This window comes from Corvus cornix, chromosome 3 (assembly GCF_000738735.6).
Source record: "Corvus cornix cornix isolate S_Up_H32 chromosome 3, ASM73873v5, whole genome shotgun sequence".
NCBI classification, from domain to species: Eukaryota; Metazoa; Chordata; class Aves; order Passeriformes; family Corvidae; genus Corvus; species Corvus cornix.
The window spans coordinates 56,030,247-56,049,589 of NC_047056.1; the positions used below are offsets into that span (position 1 = coordinate 56,030,247).

The window sequence follows — 19,343 nt, forward strand, 5'->3', positions numbered from 1 at the left end:
TTATAAGATATATGATCAGTTAATAAAATTAGTATAATATTACAACGTCAGCTGCTTCTGAAGATTGCATAAAAACTATTGAGTTAATTAAATAACTTTCTAGTATAAAAATAATTATTTTTATTTTCTTTATTTATAATTTATATATATATTTGTTTCCTGATTTTGGAATCATTCAACATCTAGTAAATTTGTATTTTCAAGTTTTGCTAAATACGAGTAAACTAGATTCTCTTTGATAGTTTGCATTTATAATTAAACATGTAAAAGGTATTTCCAAAGAAGAGAATAAGCTTTTCTTCTCTGCTACTTAGTGATAGGAATATACATAGCATATTCCATAGGCTAGGGTGCAACTACAAAGTTTCAAGTTAGATAACAGAAGAGACTTTTGATGATAAGGATAATTAATGGTACCTAAATACAAGAAAGGTTACAGTGTCACACTGAAAATTTTAAAAATGGGTTAGACAAACTGCTCATGCATCTATAATAGAAAGAACTGATACTACACTGGTAGGATAATTATCTGAATCAATCTTCATAATCCTCTCCCAGTTGAATTTTCTGTAAAATCTAAGCTTTTCTTATAGTCATAAATGAACACCTAAAGTGAAAAAGCAAATGAAAATGCTTTATAGTAAAACCATGAGACTAATCAAGGCTATCTTCTTGTCGGTATGTTTGGTTCAGGCACTTGTTGAATCAGAAGTTATAGTACCTTACATTGGAAATCTAAAATACCAGGTTATGTGGACTGTGGTTTTGGGAAGTACTTAAATAAACGAAACCTTTCAAATCATTGCAGTTCACAATATTTATGAATAGACCTTTTCCTGACTATACTCCTGCTTTGCTTATCAAGATGTGAGTGTCAGATGTAAATTTTTTCCACTGCAGTAGGGAGATCTGTCATGCTTAGACTAAGTAAAAACTAATTTTCATGTAGACACTCAATCTTTTTTTCTCTTCTCTAGGAAGCTGTGGTTCAATACGAGCAATATGAGCAAGAAATGAAACATTTGCAGCAGATGATAGAGAGTGCCCATCGCGAGATCCAAGACAAGCCAATAGCAACCAGCAACATCCAGGAACTCCAGGTCCAGATTTCACGTAATGAGGTATGAGAGCCAAAATGCATCAAAACTTCGGGCTCGGTCGCAGCTCACTGACCCAAACAACTTTTCATAAGCAACAGTCATAAGTTAGCTGAGTTGCTTTTCAGACTTCCTCAAGGCTAGTTGAGCAGATAGACAATACCAGATAGGAAACTCCTGCTATTGGTACAATGGGGAGAATTCATTTGTTCATTCCGTTAGGTATATCCTAACCTTCGGACAGCATTATGATAAACAAAAGCATTGCATAATTAAGGGACAGTTAACATTAGAACTTGAGTGAGGAGTGTCCCAGAAGTCAAAGTTCAGCAGTTTGTCAGATAATCACAACTAGTTTGGTGATCCATATGTACGTATGTATATCCTAAAGTACTTGTACATATGCGCATGTATATCCTCAAGTACTTGCTCATTTTCATCCCAGTGGCATTCTGTAAAGAATACCAAGAGACTTGAGTCAAAGGAAATCCATACTAGATTTGGAGGAAAACTGCTCCATTCACTCCAAAGGTTTCTTTAAAGAAGTCTTTGTTGGGAAGATTTTTGTGCTCTGGAGTTGCGGGTCCTGCCCACAAACTCATGGATCATAAGTCAGGATAGTCTCTGTGCAGCCTTCTTGCTGTGCTGTCTTGAGAGCTTTTCCTGAGCCCCTTTCCCCTCCACCTGTCTGTTGTGTAATTCTTGGGATAGAAAATCTCTTTGTGTCACTTTTGGCACCAGATGGCACCATTTCTTTATCTTTGAATTAAAGCTATCCCTCCTGTTGTGTAATATAACCTAATGTTACATGTGTTTCTCATTTTTTCCATCCAGTTGTTACAGGAGTTGCTTAGTATAAATTCAAGAGCAGTTTGCATAAACAAATACTTCTGGTTTTTTAGTATTGAATTGATAATGCTACTATTCTCTATTCAAATGTTCTGGAACAGCAGATGCAGGGGAGTGACTTCAGCGATTCAGGGTAATATTGCTGGAGGAAGGAATGGTGCTGCAGGCAGGAAGGAATTAAAAATGGGGCAGCTTGAAGTTTCATGTGAATTTGAGCAAGTTTAGTAGCTAGGAGTGGTCCTAAACATCTGCAGGAAGATAGCAGCTTTATGCTAATGTCCGTGTTGGCATCAGGCAGAATGGACAGACTTCATACTTGCAAGCTTTCCACATTTAGGTGTAAGGGGTTTTGAAAGACTGAGATAAGCATATTTTTGGCTCATGTTTTCTCTGCTAAATACCTGTGAAATAGCATAACATGAAGTGGATATTCTGAACTGTATATTACTAGACTACTTCAAAAGTCAAGTCTGTGAAGATGTTTGTTATGTGTGTTACTAATTTAAGAAAGTATCAGTTACCACATTCCCTGTTTAAGTCTGTATGTAAAAACTTGAAGGGACATTTGCGGTAGCTATATTTAGAATTAAAATAAGAGGAAGGAAGAAAGTAGAAGGAAGTTACGTCTTGATTTTTAGGAAGCTTGTATTAATATGCTTGTATGCAAGTACATGTCTACTGACCCATGTTTCTTTAGCGTTTCAGTAAGAATATGGGCAAGTATCTCCATACTTGTTAATTATTTTAATGGATAATACAGTACCTCATGGGACATTGCTTTTATAAGATGCTTTATTATTTTTAGTTTTCTTTTGCAATCACATTTTTTGCTTACTCTTCCTTGTTTTCAGTTAAAAGAGGTATTTTAGATACTCAGTGCATTGGACATTAATACCACAAATGTCATTGCACTTCAGTAATGTGATGGAATAAAGTGAGTATACTGAATGACAGTAATTTTCTACTGAGGTTCAGATATGTCATTCATTGAGCATTAGTGAATGACTGGTATTTGCCAAAGAGCAAATAACTGTTCGAGCTGATAGACACTAAATTTGTGGCTTGATTTGATTCCAGCTTGGTTTTTGACTATTCTGCTTGATGTTTTATAATCAAGACTTTTCTTAGTCTCCAAGGAAAGCTTTGGAGCACCAAGAGAGGTCCTTTTGTTGCTGACATGACAGATGGTGACAAGGTGCCATTGAAACTCAAGTAGTGAAGTGTCATCCTCAGTCTTGGAGCTGTTTCAATTCCTAACTTGGTATTTCTTGCAATGAGTGTTCTGCACGGTAATTTTGAAGAATTTTCTTACTGAAAATTTCATACAGCTAAAAAAACTTTTAATTTATCAGCCTGAAGCAGCAGTCTTATTTACTTTTGAAAAGATATTGTAATAATATATTATTATGCCTACTAGATCTGGCAATTCCTGTTGCTATTTTTCCTTGAAAACTTGTGGGTTTTGAAGAAGTAAAAGCAGATATAAAAATGAAGCAGAAATATATACTTGAACAAATAATCACCAGTTTAGTAGGCGAGCTTATACAAATGTTTTCACTTTCTAGATCAAAACTCAAACTTGCCACTGAGCATCTAGGGAGACAGGAGCAGTAGCTTCAACAGAAATATGAAACACTTCCACCATTTTTTATTTGAAGTTATATTAATTGAAAGCTTTGAAACTGGACACTGAATGGGGTAACAGTGTAGGGAAGGAGAGAAGACATGAATAGTCATAAGGCTACTCTTTTTTATCTTTCTTGTCTAAAAAAATTTAAGGTGTTTGGCCACATAAATAGACCATTTCCTAAGCATAAAACCCCCAATATTTTAAAATACACTCTGCTTCAAGCCAGATTCCCCATCTCTTTCCAAAGAAAGGTTAGTCCTGTGCAGCTCAACTTCCAACTCAGTAGATTTACACAAAACCAAAACAAGATTAAAATACATCTTATCCAAACAGTGACAAAAAGCAATCCAGTCTGCATTTAATCTTATTATGTGACTGATTGTTCCTATCACATTTGAGCCTGTTAGACCCTGTGAGTTATTGTTTAGACAATTCATTCTTTCTGGTGAGAGTTGAATGGGGCATTTTTTGCAGTTGTGGCTACTACATGACCTCATTTCCCTGGCATGCACTATGCAGGGGAGCTTCATCTTCCTCACATAAATGGAAGTAGATAGGGGGCGGGAGCGGGGGGAGAATAGGACAGGAAGAGGGAGAGATGCTCCCCTTTGCTGCAGCGTGAAGCTTACAGGCATGGGCTGAGGTTCAGGCAGGAGGCGAACGTGAGGCGTCCCTCCGTCCCTCCCTCGCTGCGCTCTGCGGAGCCGCGCCCGCGGAGCCTTTGGCAGCCGCCGCTCCGGAGCTGCCGCTCTGCGGTTTCGCAGCGCAGCCGGACGCGCCCGGCTGGGTCCCTGCGCTGGCGACATCCTGCTCGTCAGCAGAGCGGCAGCGCTACCATGGTATTGGCTGCGCTTGGAGGGGCAGCTTCAGTTCGCCGCGGAAGCTGAAATGCCGCCGGTCCTGTGGCCTTTCCCGGCTGCATCAGCATTAGGGGAAAAAAAATGTTTCCTCAGGAGCTGGCTCAGAAGATCAAAGGATACCAGGAGCAAATTGCTTCTTTGAATTCCAAGTGCAAGATGCTGACAATGAAAGCAAAACATGCCACCATGCTGCTGACAGTGACAGAAGTGGAGGGGCTGTCCGAGGGAATGGACGAACTGGATTCCGACCTCCTCCCAGCACACCCCACTCATCCCTCGGTGGTGATGGTAAGCAATCCATTGGTCACTGTACTCATTATCTGAGCTGCTTCCTCTTGCATCATGACAGCACCTCTGTGTAACAAATTGCGACAGCTCACATCTACTTTAGCTTTTGAAATGGCTGTAGTGTAGCAAACCAAACAAGTTGTAGTTTCCCTTTACTGTATTTTGCTTTATATGCATTTTGAAGACTTGTTGATAAAGGATGAAGTTCTTTAATAGACAAATACGTGAAAGTTGTGTTCAGTAATATGCAAATACTGTGCTTTTTTTTTTTTTTTGTAGCTATCAGCATTCAAGAACAAATGCTAAGAAATTGATGAGTTGCAGGAATAAAACCAGAATAAATATTATTTCATTAGATGTTGCAGTGTGTAGACTTTTCACACATTAAAATGTTGGTGTGATAATTGACAGTATGCTGCTGTATTCTCAGATGAGTGTGTTGGAAATGAAAGCTAATTACTGCCACAGACCTAATGTTTGACTTACTTTGCTTTTGTTTGTTTCATTACAAACATTCTGCTGATGCTACTGGGATTTTTGTCTGAGTGTCAGACTTCAGGATTTATCCCTCTATAACAACACTGGGGAAGGAAGAAGGTTATGTTTGAATAGTGGGTTGTGTATATTGTATATTTCAAGTCTGTTCCTTGTTGTTCTAACCAGACCAGGATACTGAGACAAATGGTGCAGTATTTTGTAGCTCTCCACAGTATATCTGTATGCAGCAGTGATTGTATTAGAAGACATTTAGGCAAACCTGAATTTGTTATTACTGAGTTGCTTGCTCTACATTGTCTTTTAAAATCCGTTAGGGTACAGGAGAGCGTTTTTATACTGAAGTATGACAAGTAAATGAGAGTATTTATTCAACAGATTTCTAAACTGGTAAATGTAGGAGCATGAAGCATGACTAATTAATATCATGGTAATTCTGGCCATGTGTTGTTTTGATCTCAGTCTAAGTCAAGCCTCAGCTGAGGTAACTGATGTTCTTCCTGTGCTCTGGGGTTGCTTTTCCTGTGGCAGATGACTGCTGGTCGCTGTCACACGCTGCTCTCCCCTGTCACTGAGGAGTCTGGGGAGGAGGGAACCAACAGTGAGATTTCTTCTCCACCTGCCTGTCGCTCTCCCTCACCTGTGGCTAATACAGATGCTTCTGTTAACCAGGTACCTCTCTCTTGGCATTCATTCAGCTTTTATCTCAGATGTACATGGTTCCATTCCACAGGTGGTTTATTTAATCCTCTGAGATAATATTTAGCTATAGCTCCAAGGAACTGAGGCTTCACCTCTTACCAAACAGAACCTTCAGGTTCTGGTTCAAAATGGATACAGATACTGACTTCTGAGTTGAAATTGTATAAAACTGGTGTTAAGCTATTCATGATTTTTAAGAATAAATTTTAAGTGACAATTGCAATGTCACCAGTGTTTTCTACTTATAACCTAATTTTTATTTTCTCAGTAGTACTCAATGGAATCTTGCATCCTGAGAAAAAAAGTCTTTTTGTACTCCCCACAATGAAACATTGCATTATGCCCATATCCATCTATCTTACTGTACCATTGCCATTGTGGCACTGAAGTCACAGCCTGATATCTTCCACTTAATACCATTTCAGTTATTAACTTTCATGTGGGTTTTTTTCATGTACTCTTCATTCCAACATTGTTCATTTTCATGGCAGTCTGTTTTAAGTGCCAATGAGGTAGATCAGTGAAATAACCAACATTAGATTTTAAATCAAAACTGAGGGCTCTTGCACTTCTAATAGGAGCAAGTGTGTATCAGTATTGATTAAAATGTAAACATTGAGCCAGCGCATTGAGTATCATGCCCATAAAGTCACACATAAAATGTTATGCTTTAGAAACTTAGAAATGAGCCTTAGAAGCTGTCATCACTTTACTGAATTCACCATGTTCTGGACTTTGTAGCTGATTGGTTGGTTTTGCATTTGTGACTGCTTCCAAAGTTGACCCCTGCAGACTTGAAGGTTAGAATGTGTTGTGTTGCATTGCTGAGTAGAATTAGACAAGTTTGAGCAAGATGCTCATTGATTTCTTCTGCTAATTTCAGAAGTGCATATGGTGCTATAGAAGTTGCTAAATATAAGATCTAAGAAAGAATACTAATGTAAGATAGTAAGAGTGGTGACAAAATCATCAGTGGTGTACAAAAAAAGTATGGTGTCCTATGACACCATTAATTAGTGAAGGAATTAAAGGACCAAAAGCAGCTTGCTTCCTAATCAACAAAGCCAGTGTCAGGTCATTACTTTCTCTGAAAATGTAAAACAAGTCAAACAGCTCCAGTCACTCAGACAATAAGGAAAGCACAGTGAAGATGCTGTTGCACCATGAACTGACACCAAAATACGAGTTTTAGAATAAGTGGTTTACTAGTGCAAAATTGAACAAAAAGATCATGTCTTTCATTTAGCGGAAGATTTTTGGGAGACATAAAGTTGATGCTGTTACAGTAATCTTAAAAACTTAGAGCAGAAGTTTTCTTCAGTGTGGTTAATGTTGAAATGAACTGCATGTATTAAACAACAAGCGGAAGAACATTCCAAAATGCAGTGGTTTACTTACAAAATTCTTAGGTTCACATTCACATGAGATTAAAGAAGCTATGAAACTGCCAGTGCTGGTCATGATGAATGCCCAGGGAGACTTCAGGAAAGACAGTTAAAAAAAATATCCTAGACATTAGTGAACTAGGAGCTCGAATGTAAGTTATAAACATTTTGTATTTTTACAGCAAAATCATTTGTAAATACTTTGTTTTTAAAAGTAGCCAGAGTTAAGAATTAATTTCTCACAGGAAGACCACCTGCAAACTACCAGAAGAAAATGTGAACAGGAACTCTAGAAAGTGAAGAATAACATGAACTTAGTCTTTGGAAAAAGATATAAAACTCTTCTGAAGAGGCAGCTGGGGAGGGTGTTCAGACTGCTTTTTAATTCCTGAGTCCTGAGTTCCGAATAACTATCTGTAGTCTTTTGTCAGTTTATGATCATCTCTTAATGGTGAAACGTAGGTAGTCTGAATTCAGGTGTCTACATACTGTTTTTATATTTCTAAAAAGTAATGAAAATACAAAATAAGTGCCAGCTGCTTGTTAGTGAAGTAATGGGGTTATGTATTGAAATAGATAAAAAACAAGAGCAGAAATAAAAGGAAGTGACAATTCTAGCACTACTGTAAGTTTAAAAAATGCCTGTTCTTTTTCAGAACCTCCTCTAAAAACAGTGGAGGGGGAAACTATAAAGGTGTTAACATTGGAAACACTGAGAAATTTCATAGTATATAAAATATTGGCGGTAGTTAACAGTACTGAAATGCAGTTCATTTTGATGTTTAGCCAAATTAGACACTTCATCTGTACCACAATACTGAATGAGAATCCTTTGGGGCTATATCTTCTTGCACTTACCCAAAGATGTACTTGATTAAAATTTGACACACTTTTTAAAAGTGTCTTCCTGATATACAATGCAGAGCAGTTGAACTGGAAAAGCTGAAGTGTTGGCACAATGCCCTGTAGGCCACAGCTGATCCTGTGATCCAAGTCTTATGCACTGGGTCACTGTTAAATGCTTTTCTATCTCCTTGTACACAGCTTACTTAAGGATTCTTTCTCTTTCCCTAATGAATATTCATGTAAGGTGCTGTCAGCCCTCCTTACATATCTTACGAAATCTAAACACATTCTTTTGCCCCTACATTTAACAACAAAACTTGACTACTGTTCATTGGCTACTTTTCATAAAAACAGCCATGAGATAGTAGGGCCTTTATAGGGGCAACAAAATCTTTTACTTGCATGAACATCTGGATTCCTGCTATCATCAGGTGAAAGTTCTGCCAAAGAGAAGCTGTCATGTTGTATACTCGCGAAAGCAGTTGAAAAGAGGGGAAAGGGACTGCTTTTCCTTCTCTGTGAAAGCAAACCCTTTATTCTGAAAACCACGTTAAGAGGTCACAGAAGCATTGACCTTGAGAGAGGACTAGCAAAGGGTGGAGAGTAGCTTCAGGCAAGGCAAAATGAGAAGTTGCTCCCACTGGTGCAACTTCTCACCATTACTTGGAAAGATCACTTGTGGTCAGAGTGAAAAATTCTGAAATTGCAGTACTGAATGCTGTGCTAAGCTGTTACCCATTCTATGCGGGCTCCTGGACATCATAACACTTTCATCATTAAATTTTTCAAGTTTCCCAATTATTGTCTTTGAAGAAGTACCTCATCTGACACTTTTGGACTGTTTGATGGGAGTGATCTGGTTTCTGTGCTCTTCCAGAGCCTGTCTCGTTTTGTTCACACATGGTATTAGATAACATATTTGCATTCTGCTCCAGATTAGGATCCTTATTGTACTCTGAGATCCAGTACCTCAGAATTAGTCTTGTTTAGTACCTAACTTTTATACATCTGTACAGAATCACTAAATGGCTGAAGTTGAAGGGACCTCCAGAGGTCATCTGACCCAACACCCTTCCTCAGGCTGGACCATGTACAGCAGGTTGTCCAGGACTATGTTCAGGTTGATTTTGGGTGTCTGCAAGGATGGAGATCCTGCAACTTCCCCGGGCAACCTGTCCCAGTGCTCAGTCACCCTAACAGTAAAAAAGTGTTCCCTGATATTCAGAGAGAATCTCCTGTGCTTCATTTTGTGCCCATTGCCTCTGTTCCTGTCACTGGGCACCCCTGAAAAGAGCCTTTTTCTGTCTGCTGTGCACCCTCCCTTGAAGGCAGCATTTTTCACCTCCCAAATAATGTGTTGCTAACTGTCATACATGGTTTCAGTTTTAAATAATCCTTGTCATCAAGTCTGCTTTTCTGACCTAAGTATAGATACTGTACTTGTTTCCTTAATTCTACATTTTCTGTAGATGTTTTCAGTTGTCATCTGCAACAGTTGAAGAAATCTCCATACACTAAGTATAGAAGTTCTGGTGAGAAATAATTCTACTCTGAATTTTCATTGGTGGTTTGAATGTTTGCCCATTTCCTTAGCACTTTTGGTCCCTTTTCTCAATATCTTTAATAAGTTAGTTGAGGCTCCTTGTTTTTTTGAAAGCTTACAATAAGCTGATGCTTCATACTCTTTCTTGCCTCATTTACCAGTCCTCCAGCATATTCCTTTCAGGTTCTTCTGCTGCTCTTTCTGTGATAGTGTTCATTAGGGTGGTATTTGCCACCTACGGTGCCATAACCCACTATCTTTTGTGATGGGTTTTCCCCCATGGGTAGTTCTGATGATGCTGGAACAACACTCCCATTTGTAGCACTTCCCCTCCCAGCCTTTCCATGAATGTCCACAGTTGCCTTCTGCACCTCCTAGCTAATATGAACATGAAAAAAAGTGTCCAAAATACTCATCATAGTGAAGGTCCAAAACATGTTCAGTCTGCTACTATTAAATATTGATTTACTGTGTCATTCAGAGGTTTCCTGGTGGTTTTGGCTTTGTGGGCTTTATTTTAATGGACGTATGCAGTGGGACAGTATGGGGAGGATAATATGCAATAATGTGCAGTTGAAAGTGCAATAATGTACTTCGTGCTTGTAGGACATTGCTTATTACCAAGCCTTATCTGCTGAACAGTTGCAGACAGAAGCTGCTAAAATTCAACCCAGCACCTCAGCCACCCAAGAGTTTTACGAACCAGGCTTAGAATCATCTGCTAGTGCCAAATTGGATGATTTGCAGCGTTCTTGGGAAACACTGAAAAATGTGGTAAGTTTTCATCTGGAGGATTCAAAATTATTGGCTAGCTTGTAAGGAATAAAATTCAAATAACTGTTTTCAGCTAATAGTCTCTGCAGTTTTTGGTTTTCAGATGGTTACTTGAATTGTTAGTTGTGATATATTATTTTTGTTCGTTGTGTGAAAGCCTGTGCAAGATGGACTTCCATTAAGAAAAACAAGAGTCATTAAAGCTGATAGTTGTCTTCAGAAATACTGGCTATTGACAGACTATATTCCTTAATCTAATAAGGATACCAAATCATGCTGGATGAGTTGGTAAAAAAGGCCCAAGAATCCAGTTTCTCCAAATAATGAATTAACACATTTCTGTATAGTTTTGCAGCATAATCATTCAGTGATGTATGAAAATGGTCAGGGATTTGATCAGATGCTATAAATTTTAATTCCTTTCAGAGGCACAGTAGCTGTCATGGGCTATTAAGAACTATGTGTCTAGCAAATAGTGTACATCCATGTTTGAGTGCATGAAATCTAAAAGAATGCATGGGAATGTGCATAGGTTTTCCCTGCTTTATTTCAATTTTTTCCAGCAACAGAACCTAGAATTTGGTGGAATTTAAGTAAATACTTTTAATAGGGATGTTTTTCTTTATAATTTATACTCTTGAAAAATTGTTGCAAGTTTTTTTGCTTTAGTCTCTTAAGCTTTGGGATATAAGAAGCCGACTAAATAGCAAATCCTGTGTGAGAGGTCAGAATTTACACTTTCCATTCTTCTTCAGATCAGTGAAAAGCAGCGCACACTCTATGAAGCTCTTGAGCGTCAACAGAAGTATCAGGACACACTCCAGTCTATATCCACAAAGATGGAGACCACTGAAATCAAACTAAATGAGAGCTTGGAACCAGCCAAAAGCCCAGAGAGCCAGATGGCTGAGCATCAGGTAAAATCTTCCATGTGAAGAGTAGGGGGAGAGTACACATTGCCTGCATATCTTCTGTTCTGTTTTTTAGACGGTAACGTTCTTCATGGCTGGATACCTCAAAAATACACATTTGTTGCATGAACCTTCTCTGTTAACTGTATGTCTTGCCTTTCTGGGCTTCCTGCTGTTCTAAAGGTGGTGTGTTGGGGATTCTTTTAATAAGGAGCCTTTTTGAAAGAAGTAGTATAGATAGTAAGAGTTTGTCTAATTGAAATTTTCAGCAAAAGCTTTTGTCCAAGATTGTTTCCAGTGACAGCTATACACACTATTCTTCAGCATCATTGCTGAAGAGTATTTATAATGTTGCCAGATACTAAGATCGTAACCAATACTGATGCATTGTATATTAATCAAAATGAATTTTTCACCTTGTTAAACAAAACAAACCAAAAGCACACAAAAATTCCCTCACAAGGGAAGTCTCAAGGAATAGTGCTCTGAATAATAAGAGTATTCTTTATTATATAACCCATCTGACATCTGTCTAAGTTTTAATCACCTAAGCCTTCTATGTGATAGCTTTAATCTATCTGACAGGGCCAGTTCTCATTTCAGCAGAAACTCCATGACTTGAAAAGAATGAAATTTGGCTTTTGTAGCATTGTGTGATGTCTTATGCATCCAGTGCATATATTCTGTCAGATATGAAAGTAAAGTATCGCCTCAAAGGTATTGGTAGCGTGCCATCCTTTTGTAGGTATCTTGAAAACTGATTCATGGTGTACGAAAGTAGGAACTTACTTTCCACCATGGAGTAAATCTCTGATTATTTACGTCTGTAGCTGGATGTTCTTTGTCCAGTTAGAAAATTTTAGGCTGGAAGCTAACACATGCACCTATTTTTCTCTCACAAACACACACTTACTTGTTCATTATCTTTACCATGAGTACTAGAATGCCCTGCAGATAATTTATTGGAAGAATAAATTTCCAATTTCCAAAATAATTCCTTGTGGTATGTTGGAAATTCAAGATATGTAATTAAATCCATATTTAAGTAACCAGATACATGATCCTGTCTTAATCCTCTAAAAGCAGGACTCAGTCCTTTGGAATACTGTCTCTACCATACCAGCAGTGATACTCTGCACTACTCTGTGTTCCTCGTGCCTCCCCCAGGATAGTTGCCTTGAATTTTATATTTAGTCAGTGCCTCCTGAAATACTTTCTTCTCACTGGTAAACGAAGCAAATGCATTCTCTGCTCTCATTTCTAAATAGGCTTTGATGGATGAGATTTTAATGTTGCAAGAAGAAATCAGTGAGCTTCAGACATCATTAGGCCAGGAGCTTATTTCAGAACCACTGGATGCAGAAGGTGCTGATCAGATGGCATTGCAGTCCACCCTCACAGTCTTGGCAGAACGAATGGCCACAATTCGAATGAAGGCATCAGGAAAACGACAGCTATTAGAGGTACAAGAAAAAATACCACCAATATTCTTAGTCGCCATAAAAAAAAAGTATTTTTCAGTTCTGCTTATGTCTCACAATTCCTTTCAGTAATAAATTACCAATCCTTTTTTAGTGAGCTCCTCATCTTAATGCTAAGTAGCCAGAAAGAACTTGGAGCACACATATATCTTCCAAGTTCCTTTTGGCGATATTTAGCTGTATGGATATATCTATCTCCATAAGTGCTATATATATATGTATATATATATATATATGTGCTGTGTATATATATATGCGTGTGTGTGTATGTATATATAAATGAAGTAATGAAGTGCAGATGTTAGAAGTCATATTGCCTACAGTAAACTTTTGAGGAGTCACCTCTAGGCTGGGAGACAAGAGAAGAGAGAAAGCTTAAAACAAGAAATAACTCCTCTTCCAAATCTTTGCATTGCTGTCTACACTCATCTTCCCAGTGATTTGCATGCAAACTTTTTTTCATGGAAGATGCACCCCTTTATTTCTTTGCCTACCAACTTTACCAAGAATCTTTTAATGCTAAGGGGATTTTTTAAAGCCCTTTTCAAATAGGAATGTTGCTGTGTATATTGTACAGGTGAGAATGTGCAGTCATGCTAAAGCTGGTTACAGTTTGACTGCTTTGAACACTTCAGGACAGCTTATTGCTGTACTGCTAAGAACTGCAGTAGTGAATTCACAAACACAGCAACTCCTGCCTTCATATGTTCCAGCAACAATTGATTCAGAGAAGCAGAGTGAGAATTGGCTGTGTGGACCTAAGGTGTGGTGCTTAGTTGCCAGCTGGGGTTAAACCAAGACACTGGATTACAGCAGAGTCTCAGGGTGCTTCAGCTGCTTTAGTTCTGTCCAGTTACCTGGGATAGTGAACAGGTCATTAGAAAATATCTTTGTTAAGTCTTAAAATAACAAAATTGCACTAAGTTTTTCCTTCTCAGAAGAAAAATAGCTTTAATTAATAATGAGGAGTTGGAAGTAGAATAGGGGATCTAGCTGTTTATAGTTATCCCATACAGGATCTAACAAACATCTTGGTAGTACTTAGGAGATGATAACTAATAATTTCAAGATAATAATGAGTCAAATGTATTACTCGTAACTGTGATTAGGATTCTGACAGTTACTTCAATACAATACCACAAGTATTCCCTAAGAATCCTGGCTGGGAAATCTATATGATATGTACACAATATTCAGTCATTTAACCTGTGTACTTCATAGCTCTGATTTCACAGATAAAATCTTCTAGAACATCCCAGGGAAGTAAATGTAGAAATAAAGATAGAACAGGTAATGAAAATATTCTGCTGTTGAAGGTGTGAACTGCTAGTATTGTTCTTTCTGGAGACCTAATTGAAGTAACTAGCATTTGAGAACTGTTCAGGTCTGGGTTATTTGAGACATCTAAAAACTACTCTTTAAATTATTCTAACAGCAATTTTTAATTTTTCTGCTGAAACTGAGCATTCAGAAAGCTGTGCAAACACTTCCTGTGTGAGGAAGTTGCCCTGCTCATTTGAGTCTGAATTCCCTTACAAAGTGTTGTAGGTTGACCCTGCCAAACACCCACCCTCACTACTCTCTCTTGTGCAATGGGTTGAAAATAGAAGGCAGACAAAAAGACTCATGGATCAAGATAATGACAGCTTAAACAGGGTAAGGAAAAGCTGTGCATGCAAGCAAGGAATGAGGAACTCATTCACTACTACCCAATCAGCAGGCAGATGTTTAGCTACTTTCCTGGAAAGTTCAGCATGTGTTTCTTGGGAAGACAAACACCATAACCACGAATGCCCCTCCCTCCCTCCCTCCCTTTCCCTGGGCTTTTATTGCTGGGCATGATCTCATCTGGTATGGAATATCCCTTTGGTCAGTTCGGATTCGCTGTCCTGGCTATTTCATCTCCCAGCCTTTTGCCCACTCACAGCCTACTGGCCATTGTGAGGGGCAGACAGAAAGAAAGCCTTTATGCTGTGTTCAGCAGTAGCCATAACATTGCTGTGTTATCAGCACAGATTTAACCACAGCAGCAAAGCACTGTACAGACTGCAACGAAGTTAACTCCATCGCAGCCAGATCCAATACAATCTTCTCCCTTTGTTCCTTAATATTTGCACCATGCTTAGGTTTCACATTATCTGATGCAACTAAGTATCCTCTGACCATCCCATTCATTTTCTTATTCCAAAAATCCCCTCTGCTCTCTCCAGAATTCAGTATCTCTCTTGTACTGGGGAGCCCAGAACTAGACATAGTACTCCAGGTGTGGACTCACCAGTGTTAACTAAAGGGGCAGGATCACCTCCCTCATCCTGGTGGGAACAGTCCTAAAGCAGCCTCAGACGCCACTGGCCTTTTCTTCCACATTGTTGGGTCATGTTCAAAAGGACTCCCAGGTTCTTTTCTGCCAAACTGCTTCCCATCCGCTTAACCTCCAGCCTGTACTGATGCATGGGGTCGCTCCCGTGCAGGTACAGAGCTTCACACTTTCCCTTCTTCCTGTCAGCTCATTTTTATAGCCTTTCAGGGTCCATCTAGATGGCAGAATAACCCTCTTACCTTATCAGCCACTCAATCCATTTTGTGTCACCAGCAAGCTTGTTGAGGCTCATTACTGGCCACTCACTAGACTTTGTGCACTGATCACCACCCCCTGGCTGCAGCTGTTCAGCCAGTTTTCAAATTCATACGGGGCAATTAAAGGGTGAGCAAGACTTGGTGATCACTCCCTGTCTTCCCAATGGATGGACCAGCTGATGGATGGGTGGGGGGCATCTCTGTTGGTTCGGTGCTGATGCTGCAGCAGCTATTGAAGCTTAATGTCCTTCCATACCGCATGGCTCAGGGATCCTCTGAGAGGCCAGAGAAGGTAGACAGCTCTTCAGGCTTCCCTTTACCCATGTGACTGTACCAAGGGCCCACCCGTGCTTTGTTTGGTCCTTGAAGTACCCATCTTGTGCCTCTCTTGAGCAGCAGTAAGGCAGTAAGTCTAACAGCCTGCTGCCAAAAAAGGCAAAGCTGCTCTCCTTTCCCTGCAGCCCATTCCCAGCTCTGTGCATTCCTTTTCTTCACGTGCATCTTTCTCCCTAAGCAAACAGTGCTGTACGAATTGAGCAAACTGAATCAATGAGGGGGGAAACCCACAGGGGAGCAGCAAGAAGAGGCAGAAAAAGACTTCACCTTTAGAAAGACATAATAGCAGAGTTCTACCAGAAATACAGTGACTGAACTGAAACAGAATTTCAGTCATCAGAAAAACACACTCATCAATTGAAAGAAATAATATTTTGTAAAAGATAGGTCTTACTATGGCTTAGAAATACTGCATATGGTTTGTGCAAAATAGAGAGGAAAAACTTTTTAAAAGTAACAGTTTATTTCTTCTAAAAAGTAAAATGCAATTTTTACATCTAGGAAAAACTGAATGAGCAGCTCGAAGAACAGCGGCAAGAGCAGGCTCTTCAAAGGTACAGGTGTGAAGCTGATGAGCTTGACCACTGGCTGCTCAGTACCCGAGCTACGCTGGACACCACTCTGCTTCCTGCTGAGGAGCCTATGGACATGGAAGCACAGCTGGTGGACTGTCAGGTAAAATGTTAAGACCGTTATTGAGTTGAATAAGCCAGCATATTTGTGGAGAAGTTTCTGAGCTCCTTAGCATCTTCTGTATGCTCAGTTTGCTTCCTCAAAGATTTGTGAAACAAAATATAGCCTGTTCTTAATTTCTCATTAGAGATTGCGAACAGCACTTTAGAAAGCCCATGTGAACGTAGCAGCAGGAAAACAAAATGTCCTGACTGCAGGAAGATTTGAAGTTCTACATCTTTCAGGTGTAGTTTTGTTTAGCTTTAAAGGCATTGTATTTGCTTCACTTACTGTTTTTGCTCCCCTCAAGCTGGAGCTGTTGAACAGCTCACCTGATAGGTATGAAAACACCTGCAGTGTACTTTCCGACACGTCCTTTTCCAGATGAAGAACATACTGGCAGTAGCAGTGATGACTGGGATAGCATTGTGTTTTCTTCAGGAATAATCCTTACATACATGCAAAAGTAAAGGATAATCATCAGTATTTACTGGTTTTGTATCTTGAAGATTAATCAACTCAGACTACCTGAACAACTGAGGAAAGACATGTTTCTGCAATAAGAGTTATTGCAAATACTTCTATTAACAAGACTTGGATCAGTCATAACATCCAGGTTCTCAAATCAGTGGGAATTTTCCATTTTTAAATGATAGTTTAGAATTGTATAATCATTATAATTAAAATTACAAAAGAGACAAGAGAAAGATGGACAGAAGATCCCATTTCTTATTCAAGAATGAGGATCTCAACTATTTTAGGGTAAATGAGAGTTAAGTTTCATACAAGTCTGATGAATTTTCACTGATAACGCTTCATCATTGGAGTATTCAGTCTGCTTAGTCTCAAGAGTTCTTTCATCACCTGTCCTTGAGAGTCTTTTGTTGTACATAGATAAACCCTGGGAACTTTAACAAAGCAGTATTTTTTTTAATATAGTCTGTAGGAAACTCAAAAAGAAAAGTTAACTTTGTGGAAAAGTGAATACTGCTGTTCTTTTGCTGCTTGTTAAAATCTTAATGCAGTAAGTTCTATGTATTTTTTTCCACTTTTTAGAGAATCTACCAATCTTATTCTGGACACATTTCTTCAGGAGAGATATTTGTAAGTTCATGCTTGACAGTTGCTATGGAAGCAAAAGCATTTGATGTCAGGCTAGGTTTTTGAGCAAGACTTGCTTGAGCCTTGAATCTCTAATACAGGAATGGTTAATGGAATGTCAGGGAAGTAGTTTTTGAGAATAAACATTCCAGAGATTTGTCACTTTAAGTCTCTCTTTAGACTAAAGAGGATTATACAGAAATCCTTAAGTCTGTCATGCACCAATCAGAAAGAGCAAGTAGTGAGAAGAGAAGCTTACCAGCGCAGCCAGAGCAACACACAGTAGGAGGTAGGAAGCACTTGACTGCATGTAAATGAAAGAAGAGCAAAGAAGTAACTCTGGCTGTGTGCTTCATTTCTTGTCCTTCATGGATGTCAGTCTAGCTTCTTAGTCATCCTTACCTTTAATATGCAAATAAAGAGCATCTCCTCTACAACAGATTACTTGTTTCAAGTAAATTTTAATTTCCTATTTTGAAAAAGGTTGCAAACTGAAATGGCAAATACAAACATTTGCAAGCATATTCTAGAGGACTCTGAATGAGACTGGAAGGCAAAGCAATGATAATCTGACTTGCTCTTATCTGGGCAACGGGTGAGGTAGGCCGCAGGTCGTCTTGCCCAAAAACGTGACAGGTGGTGGAAAATGTATGAATTTGGGTCTTTGTTTTTGCTGCTGCAGAACATGTTGGTTGAAATAGAACAGAAGGTGGTAGCCTTGTCAGAGCTGTCTGTGCACAACGAGAACTTGCTTATGGAAGGGAAGGCTCACACCAAGGACGAGGCAGAGCAGCTGGCTGTGAAGCTCAGGACGCTGAAGGGCAGCCTTCTGGAGCTGCAGAGAGTGCTCCATGACAAACAGATCAACATTCGGGTGAGTGGCTCTTTCCAGCTGTTTTCATGGTGGGCAGGGGTTTGGGGATTTCATAGCAGGTTTATGCAACTGGGAAGAAAACTAAAAGTTTTGTGCTGAATAGCTTGAGTTATTAATCTTCAGTTAGTACATGGAATTATAATTCCAAAATAAAAAACTTCCTAGAAAGCTTTAGTTGATCATTTTCAAGTTAACATTGCTTTATGGTAAAACTATCCTAACCTCAGTATCTTCACTGAGGACAATAATGAAATAGATAGATGATTAGCTTGGTCTGGATATACTCTATTCCTGTTTCCAGTCCTCCCCCAACAAAAGAATGATCCTAAATATGTGCTTTTTTGCAGTGTGCACAACACAGTGAACAGATAACATATGGGAACATTTTTAATTATGGCTAATACTTAGTGGCATCATTATACCAAAAAAAATATTTTATAAAAAAAATTCATTTAACCTCCATCTTGCCCTAGGTTTCTATTCCTAGCAGCTTTGGTCTGCTTGTTGCCACTAATTCGTCATATTTAACAGTTACTTTTGGTCATTCTTTAGGTCAAACTAGCATGTGGAGAACCGAATACATACAAGAAACCCAGCCATGTAATGTGACTGACTGGTTTTGAATTTGCTTGCCCTGCTGTGACTCCCTCCTCCCCCTTTTCTTTTACTTCTTTTCTTGGCTTTGCTGTTCAAATTAAACATGATAAGCTTCAAAGATTTCTGGCTTGTAATGCAGATTAAAGTCTACTGAGAGGTTAGCTTGAAAAGTCACTCGATGTTCTAAGAACTATTTTTAGTCCAAAGCAGCTGAATAGCTTTAAAACTTAACACAGTTTCAGAAAAATAAAGAAATAAAAAAGAAAGGAAACCCCCAGGTATTTGTTCCTATTGCTTCTAAGATGAAGTAACTTTAATGTTATTC

General features: G+C 38.9%; 1 protein-coding gene across 1 annotated transcript in view; it reads left to right on the top strand.

Annotated features, from left to right (window-relative positions):
* Positions 1-19,343, top strand: part of SYNE1 (spectrin repeat containing nuclear envelope protein 1) — a 294,515-nt gene that overhangs the window by 192,709 nt on the left and 82,463 nt on the right. Inside the window, 8 exon segments of the mRNA XM_039568730.1 lie at positions 978-1,121; positions 4,530-4,724; positions 5,751-5,891; positions 10,302-10,469; positions 11,225-11,386; positions 12,649-12,843; positions 16,276-16,449; positions 18,230-18,421. Coding sequence (XP_039424664.1) covers positions 978-1,121; positions 4,530-4,724; positions 5,751-5,891; positions 10,302-10,469; positions 11,225-11,386; positions 12,649-12,843; positions 16,276-16,449; positions 18,230-18,421 — 1,371 coding nt within the window.